Genomic DNA, 9,822 nt, shown 5'->3' on the forward strand with positions numbered 1-9,822 from the left:
CTCTCAAACATGTGCCCGACAGAGGGCGCTCCTGTCACACGTGTGTGTGTGTGTGTGTGTGTGTGCGTGTAGCTGTAGTGTGCAAAACCATAGATGACTTCATTACAAATGCTCTACACATTTCTACAGCTGTGTTGCTCTCATAAGATGATTCCAACAACAATAAAAAGTAAATAATAATAATAATAAAATTAGCCTATTATTAATAATAATAACAATAATAATAATAATGATAATAATAATAATAATAATAATAAAACGCTTGCAAGATTTCAGCACAACGATTTTTTTATTGAAATTGTGAGACAATCAAAAAAAAAAAAAAAAAAAAAAACCCGGACAACCAGCATAAACAAGATACTTTCATCTTTAAATATATTTATGAATAGATATGAATGATGCGCCCATAGGAGGAATTGCTTTGAATGTCTCCTGGCTGGAGTGAAATAACCTGAGGTGTTTTTGAATCCATGTGGAACTCTCTCTGTCTCTCTGTTCCTCTGTCATTTTCGGTGGATGCAGACTAAAACATGGCACACACGTCCTCAAAAAATCAGCAATGCTTCATACACAGTTTTTCAAACCAACAAGCGCTAAATAGCTTTCATTTACAGTATATGTTCATGTAAAATGGGGAGGAGGAGGAGGAGCAGGAAAAAAAGCAACGAGTTAAATTCGAAATATATACACGCTAATATACAGCCTTGAATAAATTAATACCAATTGCATATTCTTGGATCTTAGCTTTATTTACAGAATTTGTTTTTATCTTTAATTACATAAATAGTTCAGAAACAATTTTTCTGGCATGAAATGATAAGCGGTTCTTCCTTTCTCTCTCTGCAGACGGAACGTTCACCTGCCATGCCTCTTTGAAATAATCAGGCCTGGAATAAACAAAGTTTTTGGATGCAGCTTGAGACCTGCCTGTCATCGTGATGAGGCTCCTGTTCAGGGCTCGGCTCGGTCTTTAAACCCGGGCCTGGATGCTTCAAGTTAACCAAAACCTAACACACACACTCCGCTGTGCGCCGCTCGGTCTGTGGAGCTGCAGGCCCTCCGGCAGGTTAGACCGATACATGGAGCCGATACTGGCCTTGTGTGCGCCACCTCTGATGTAATGGATATGATTCAATTTCATTGATTATATTTTTGTAGTGGAACTCAAGTGGTCACGTTTTTATTTTTAATATTTAATCATTATTTTAGTGCTTCTTTCTCTAAAATGTGTATATTTTCCTTCAATATTTACTTCAGTGTTATTTTGTATATTTTTTATTTCATCAATGTAGAAATGTATCCCAGAGTTTCTGCCTTCAGCAGCTGCTCGCCCTTAAACAACTGGGATTGAGGGGATAGTTTTGGTGTCTGATGATGGTTGAAAATATGGCTCTCCACGCTCCCTAACAGGTGAGCTCTGGAGGAAACCTTCAGGACTTAAAAAGATTCAATTTAATTATATGGACTATCTGCAGCTTTGTTCCAAAAATACCAGTTATCGGCCTTCACCTACCCATATCAGTCAAACCCTCATCCCAGTCTCTGTAATGTGCTGTACAGGACATATGCACTTATAGTCCTCTGGTAAGTCTTGATCCCAAACAGAGTCTTCATCACTTAGGAGAGTCTGCAGTCGGGGAGGACTCCCTCTGGCCCTCCAGGCCGCTCACCAGTCTCTGGATGCTCTGCAGCTCATTCACTGAGTCTTTCACGGAGGTTTTGGGAGATGCGGTCCTCCTGCTCGACCCTCCCGTCTTATGGTTGCTGTGATGCTCCGGAGCTGGGCTGGTCTCCCTGCTGCCCGGTTTGGAGGATTCAGAGCCTGGGTTGAGGCTGCTCTGCAGGCTGGTGTTGAGCAGGCTGGAGCTCTGAGGCAGCGACACTGGGAGCTGATAGGGGTTGAAGCGGAGCCGGGGCCGGGATGAGGTCAGGAACGGGTTCCTGGAGAGTGGGCTGGAGGTGCTGGTGGCAGGGAGGGCTGAGGCCGAGGCTGCCGCTGCAGCTGCCGCCATGTAGGTGTAGGGGTACGGGAAAAGTCCTCCAAAGGAAGGCATGGGGATGCCCTGGAATAAAAAGAGGGACAGACTTGAAGTCAAAACTGTACACCTCACTATTTCCAATCAAGTGGTCAGATAATTAAATTAGTGATATATTTTTCCAACACACAAACAGCAACCAAATGATTTAGTTTCTTAGGTTATCTAAAAGAGATTTTTATGAAAATACAAGACAGACCTGACACAAACAACAAATAGTTTCTTTCTTAGTGTGTAAAATTCTGCTTCAAACAGCTTACTCCAGAAAACATGTTTAAAAACTGAACTGAGTGTATTTATCATTAAATCCCCAATTATTGAATTCTAATCAGCTCTGAATAAAACAGACTGACTGGACTGCAGGGTGAGCTTTACATGGCCAGGTATGGCCCTACGAAGGTAAAACTTGACACCTAATCCTGTCTACACTCTCAACCAGAAGCTCCAAGCTTCCTGTCCTACTGACGTCAGCTCAGTGCTACAGGTGTACAGGCACACTACGTCATTTTGTGACTGGATGACCTTCCTTACCTGAGAGGCGAGCATGTGCTGGGACAGATGGAAGGGGAATGGGTTGGGGGTTCCTCCCGTGCCCTGGGCAGAGAGGCTGCCGTTTTCCAAAGCACTTGCTCCGGATACAGAGGCCAATAGATGCCCCATGCCCATAGCAGAAAAGGCTCCGGGGGCCATGGCAAACTGCCCGGGGTGAAACAACAACGGCGATCCGGTGTTCAGAGGGTTAAAGAACTGCTGACTGTGCAGGCCAGACAGAGCCAGGCTTTGTAAGTGGCCCGGGCTGAAGTGCGAGGGGCTCTCGGTCTGGACCATGAGAGGGGAGAAGGCTTCCTTACTGGCACTGATGCCTCCAGCCTCTGAGTCCTTTGTCAACACGTCCACGGTGTCCTTCCTGTGCCTGCTCTCCACTTTGTCCTTCTCAAGGTTCCTTATACTGAATATGGAGTCATCCTTCTTTTCTGTGCTGGGCCTGTCCCTCACGCGCTCCTCACACCTGGAGCTGTAGGGGGACTCGGGTTCAGGTCCCGGGCTGTTGGAGCCGGTGCAGAGCTCGTCGTGATGCTCCAGCTCCTGCTCACTGTCAGTGCATGTTTTGTCATCTACAAAACAGAATTCAAACAGAGAAAAGAGGTGTAAGTGTAACTGTTCCCTGAGCCTTCTCATCTCCAGCCATCCCAAAAAACACACACGAGAAGGGCAACACAAGCCTGGTGGGAGCCCAAACTCTCAAAATCCACCCTGCACATTTCCCACCATATGTTCACTCATTAAGAAATTAACATATGGCCTACATTTTAAATGTATATTTACACTGTTAATAATAACCTTTGTATTATTTGTAAAACTGTGTACATTTTTTGAATATGCAAACATTAGAGAAATCCACACGTTGAAATTTTAAAGCTAATACTGCTACGGCTTTGTAAAAATTAATTAGCTTGAGAAATTAAGGGAAATCAACTCAATAACACCAATAAGAGTTTTACACACTGTAAATAGTCAATGAGAACATTTCAATTTAAAGGGGAGTATAATAATTCACTACAGTCATTAAGTCACGTCAGGCTGATTTTGCTGTTTACATACACAGTTAATTGTTCTATATAGAATTTAATATAATCCTGCACAATAAATGTATCTAATTTTACGTTATACACAGACCAGCGTAAAATAGATGATAAGAATAATACAATCTATTCCAGCACCACAGTGATTTTTTTTCCTCACGTTGTGGTTATTTTCTTCCACCAAATTACACCCATATTCAGCCAATTTAAACCATTAAAGGTGCACTGTGTAGTTTTTGGGAAGAACTTTAAATCAGAAGAAAAAGATCTTCACTGACAATCTTTTTTGTTGTTTTTGAATAAACAAAGTGACCTTAAAGGACAACACAATTTATACTGTTTTACTTTGTTTATATATGGCGGACCCTGCCACCTTTCTAGCTTCAAACAGTGTTCTGGGAACAGCTTGTTTATTCACTTATGGAAAAAATAAATATTTCTGAGTTTCTCATTAATATTGTAAAAAATTCTGAGTCTAAATTTCTCCTCCAAAACTACATAGAGCCCCTTTAAGATTCATTTAAATTCTGGAGTTCTAGGCTATATGACTGATTACAACAACTGCTAATGGCTTTAACACCATCGTTGGGCCCTTACTGGCCCCCAAATAAAAATAAACAATGATGTTTCTCACCTCGACTGGGCCTGCTGAACCTCAACGGGCTGGAACCGGCTCCCAGCGGGGAGTGGGCGGCGTCCCTGCCGGTCGGAGGATCACTGGACGAGGCGTCCGAGTCCGCTCCCTCCCGGTCCGCCTTGCACTGGTCCTCATACATCCGCAGCGACGGCATAGTCAGCTGTTTCCTGTCAATAACAACAACAATAATTATATTAATAATAATAATAATAATGATAATGATGGTATATATAATAATAATGATAATAAAAATAATAATGGCGATGGTGATAATAATAATAATAACAATAATAACAATAATAATAATTAACGGTGATTTGAGATATCCGCACGCTGTAGGCTTACATCATGACGTTGCAACGAAATGCGGGAGGACCAGCACACGCGCGCGCGCGCACGCACACACACACACACACACACACACACACACACACACAGTCATTTCTGCAGGTGTGAGGCTGCAGTCTGATACCTTTTCTCTCTCCTTCCGTTCCCCGTGTCTCGGAATCCTTTGGCAAATGGGTTGTTGTCGATCTTCAGCTGCGTTATCTGTCAAACATACAAATTATAATTAATGGAAGCACAATTAACACATAACGTCCACAATCTTAGAGCCCATCGTCTTCCCCGGCCAATATTCGGGACAGCAGCGTGTTTGGATTAACACACGCAAAAACCAGTGTATTGGACCGGAGCCACGGTCGGCCTCGGATTTGCATTATTAATAAAAGCGTAATGATGGGGCGTTATTCTCATAGGCCCCTGGAGGGAGATTCTGCCACGAAATATTCCTCAATGGGGCCACACAAGCCTCCGTTCCCCCAGAAAAAAGGCAGAGGGAGCAATACTGGAACAGATGACTATCATATCAATAATTAATAATGCGGTTTGGATCACTGCTGCCTCACGATGTGTCCTGATGTGGAAGAGATCGGTGTGGCTCCACGCACGGCCACGCAGCCGTCACAGAGGTGCATGCAGGAGCTTCTCGGCTCCTGGAGGCCCTCTGTGGCCCTCGAACAGGACGCTTCAGGCGTTTGTTATTTGAGCAGAGAGAGTGTCTTGCAGCATCTGTCCAGTGTGGCTGCAGGGTGACCAGCCTTTTAAATGCCCTCTAATCGATGGTGACTCTTTGCCATAAACTTTTACAACAAGACCCCCCGCCCCCCTCCTTTACCCCGAACCCCCTGGACACAAGCTCCAATTATCTTCATGGAGGAGGATAAAGAGTCAGCGGCTGGGGCTTATAACTGCCATCAAATACACACACATACACAACCTCTATTCAAATATGCTGGATTTTTATATTGTCAACTATTCTCTTAAATCCCCAAACCCGGCAGCTGCTGGCGCCATTTTTTGAGAAGATAAAAATAAATTAATAGAGAGGACATGGCTGACATTTTTAATGCTGCATGACAACAAAACACAACACACTCTCCACATTTATACGCCTAATTTATTCACTTCTGGTCAAGGTAATAGCGCATGAATTGCAGATAACACACAACACTAGCTGCGAATTTGAATTCATAGCGAAAATGTTGTGCTACAGCCACAAGTCCAGGCAAAACAGCAATTAAAAAAATCAAGTGGGACATGGGAGTCCTCTGCGGGGAAATTAGGCGACCTACAAAATCAGATTAAGTCTTCGGGGGTTGGTGGCGGGGGGAGGGGGCGCATGTAGGACATTTATTATGCAAAGTATAGCATTCATATTAGAGCAGCTGCTTGAGTGTGAACCGTGACTCACCTTGTCGTTCTGATACGCTGTCACAGCCACGAACTCGGTCTCCGGGAAGACGTACGTCCTGAAGGTGCTGTAGGGGAGCTTCAGGATGTCGTTGGCCCGCACTATGTGGAACCGGGGCTGGTACTTGTGCATGGAGTTCAGGATTGTCTGGACCAACACACACAAACACACACAGCTTCGCAGTGAATATCGCAGTAGGATTTCTCGTGTCTCTTTGATGCTCTCTCCATGTTAAAACTCGACAGCAGACAGAAGATGTTGACGCGGATCATCCAGCGCATTGTTGTTGATGCTGTTATAATTACTGTGTGAGCAGACTCGTCTGTAATTAGCGCGGGGCAAAGGGAAAAACCTGACCAGGCCACACATGTTGTCATGAGGGCTCAGAGCCACAGCAAAAATATGTGATTTGATTGAGCTCCTGTCGGGAGGAGAGCTGCACATTTCCACTCTTTCATTCATTTTCAAATGTGCCACCGAGTACAGACACTGGACAAGATGTGAGCCTGGAATTATCTGTTCCAGCAAACAGAGCGAGGAAGGGAAATAAGTTGGTGTTTTTAAAATAAAAAATATATTTTCTACAATTAAAAATATAGAAACAGGCGACACAAAATCACGCGCTGTGAGTGTGCGGAGAGAGAATTAATTCCAGATAAACACTAAATGATATTAACTCGACAACATGAGTAAATCAGGCCTGTGTTAGACACAAATCCTGCCTGTAACCGATTGCAAATTTAGACTGACATGTAAATGCTGAATTTGTTTCCAGTCGGAGGCACTGTGCCTGCCAGACACATGGACACTATCACACATTTATCATTTGCTCCATTATTTTTAGGCTTGGTGCAAATTATTATTGCACCATAAAAATAATATGAAATGTATGTTTCAAAAATGGGGGAATATTGTAGGCGAGACATGCAGACACCGCAGCACCCAGGCCACACTACACACAACATTACACACTTAATACAAAACCTATATTATACTATACTATACTGTACTATACTATACTATAATATACTATACTATACTATACTATACTATAAGGTTACAGGCTGGAGGGGATATCAGACACGTCAGTCAGCTCATTTCACGTCATTTCTCTCTGACCCGATTTGATGATACACTTAATCCCTCAGCCTTGCAAACAGCCGGCTCAGATATGATGTTTTTTTAAAATTCCCAGTAAAACTTGGGTTAGAAAGACAGGATAAGTAGGGTGTGCAGGGCTCTGAGCTGCTGCACAGAGCGGGCCTGGGCTCGGATGTATACATGCGGGAGGAGAAACTGCAGGCTGGAGCGCTTCAGGGAAACATAAGCTGTGTGAGTCAGCGGCAGGGGGGAAGTCAAGTGGCGACAAAGTGTCAACAGCTTTGGACGTAAAGACGCTCAGCAACATACATGTTCTCCTCCAGAGCGCATGTTCTATATTTCAGGCTCACGTTTTAATATGTTTCTGTGTTTTAAAGGCTCCAGCTCTGCTCACTTTGCTTTGGACTCTGTTTTTATTTATTTCCCTTTTTTTTTCTTCTCCTGGTTGTTTCCTGTTATTATTTTTTGCTGCTACAACGACCCACTTTTCTCATATGCTTCATAAAAATTTCACGTGATTTAAAAAAACACCTAACAAACACCCTGGCCCGTCTGCTCCAGCAGCAAACACCTCTCAGCCTACAGCATGTACATCTAAAAAAATGTCTCTGCTCAGGCGAGAGAAGAAACCCTGTCTGTACTTACAAATCCGTGTTTGTCCGAGATGTTGTTGGTCAGCTTGAGTTTATGGAAAGCAACAGGCTTGGCCATCCACTGCTCGCCGGTGGCCGGGCTGTCCGGGTGGATATACATCCTCTTGGGCATCTCCGGGTCGGCCTTGCCCGCCACCATCCAGCGGGAGTTGTGGAACTTGTAGCGGCAGTCGTCCGCCGCCACGATGTCCATCAGCAGGATGTATTTGGCTTTTTTATCGAGCCCGTTTATTCGCACTTTGAAAGGAGGGAACATCCTCCTGTGGAGAGAAAACACACAGGGAAGTCAACACGCCGTGATTCAACCAAAACACGACTTCACATTATCACACTGGACCTGAACCGCTCTGACAAAAGGGGGCATTGAGGGGCGACGCGGAGAAAACACGCCGCTGTGACAAGAGGAAATATTGTAATTGTCAGATATTACACGCAGCAGCACAGCACGAACATAGTGTGTGTGTGTGTGTGTGTGTGTGTGTGTGTGTGTGGTGTCTGTTCGCCTGCGTGTGTGTGTATGTGTTGTCCAAGCCTTACACTACAAAGCTGAGCAGTATATTTATGAGCACACCACTTCACGTCTCTGCTTTTTGAAGTGACAGCCTGTTTATAAAATCCAGAAGCTGCAGTTTGAGATAAAACGCGAGTAAAGCTCAGGACAAGTTCCCCAAACATCCCACATATGTAGCTCTGCTTTGATCAGGCTGGAAAAAAATCATAAATATTCCCCAAAAATAAATTCACGTTTGATTAATTTATTTCAGACAGTTTAACTCCACGTGTAAACAGAATTAAAGTGTAAATATCTGGTGTATATTTGGTGGGAAACATTGCGCAGTTTTCCTTCTTATTTGTATTAATTGTGGGAGAGGCTGACAATCGGCGGGGAAATAAATACGGACTAGTGAAGGCCTGAGGGAAACACTGCCCTGTAATAACGTCAAAAAACGCCTCTAAACGTGCCCGCTGTGGCTCTGCATACACACACACTGCTTTTTAAAAATTAAAAATTAAATATTCTCGGTAAAGCCATGAGCAGGACTGTAGTTCTGAGTCACTCTTACCTTCCAGACTTGGTAATAACCATCTCCGTCCCGAGTTTATGAAACTGGTCCCAAAGATCCTTGGCTTCCAGTGTAACTTTGGGGTCGTCGTCGACTTCCTCCTCGGGCTCCAGGCTCTTCATGCTGCGGAGATGAGCCGCCTGATGGTGGCTGAGGGCCGGGTGGAGCGCAGCCTCTGCCGCCCCGGCCAGGCCGTGGTCCGCAATAGGCTTGGTGAGCGCCCCGGGAGGCAGGCTGAGCGCCGGGAAGAAGGAAGGCTGCGCGGCCGCTAGAAAGGCGGACATTGGGAAGTCGGTCGGCCGGTGTGCGTGGAAAGGGTGATAAGCCATTGCAGTCCCTGTAAAAACTGGATCTCTCATCGGTGCATCCACAAAAACCGAAGTGAAATAATGGATGTTTTTAGTGGTATTTTCCCCCAAACTAGAGCCAGTGTAGGTCCGCGCTTCGCGAGCAGTTAATGTGTGTAAAGCGGTACGGCAGAGTACAGCGCCCTGTCAAACAACAGCGCGTTATCAGGGTGAAGAAAATAGCCCAGAGTTGCTGCTGATGTGCTTTTCCTTTGGTTCCTCCGCCGAGTCCTTCAGTAGAAGCGGCGCTGTGAAGGCAGAGCCCGGCTGCGCTGTGTACCTCTCACAGTTTCTCTGCTTCAGTCATCCCACACTGACTGGAGAGATGTGGCCCCGTTCACTGCAGATCTGTGACTATCTCACATGTCCTTCCTGCCTCCATCCCCAACACTAATGAACCAAGCCCCTTTGATTGCTGATTTTACGCTTTCTGGACCAATTGTGGGCCCCTATAGGCGTGGTTCTGACAGCTCCGGCCAGACTCTGGAAGAGGAGGGGGGGACAAGAAGGTGTCGGAAGCATTAGCAGTAAGAAAACATGTCAACAGAATAAAATATTAACCAATGACAGGAAAGATCGGGAAATCCCACCCCCATTTCCAAGCCAAACACCGGGTCAGCCCTCAGTTCTTGGCCGGTGGAGGCATCA

The 9,822-nt window shown here is 45.0% G+C and overlaps 1 protein-coding gene across 1 annotated transcript; it reads right to left on the reverse strand.

Annotated features, from left to right (window-relative positions):
* Nucleotides 1–728: 728 nt before the first annotated feature.
* On the reverse strand, nucleotides 729–9,530 carry tbx2b (T-box transcription factor 2b). Its single transcript, XM_073482334.1, has 7 exons — nucleotides 8,828–9,530; nucleotides 7,756–8,023; nucleotides 6,010–6,156; nucleotides 4,729–4,805; nucleotides 4,254–4,423; nucleotides 2,568–3,151; nucleotides 729–2,063 (listed from the first exon to the last, which is right to left on the reverse strand). The coding sequence occupies exons 1-7, from the start codon at nucleotides 9,184–9,186 to the stop codon at nucleotides 1,614–1,616; spliced, it is 2,055 nt and encodes a 684-aa protein (XP_073338435.1). The 5' UTR covers nucleotides 9,187–9,530; the 3' UTR covers nucleotides 729–1,613.
* Between the last annotated feature and the right edge of the window lie 292 nt (nucleotides 9,531–9,822).

This window comes from Pagrus major, chromosome 2, assembly GCF_040436345.1.
Source record: "Pagrus major chromosome 2, Pma_NU_1.0".
Lineage (NCBI taxonomy): Eukaryota > Metazoa > Chordata > Actinopteri > Spariformes > Sparidae > Pagrus > Pagrus major.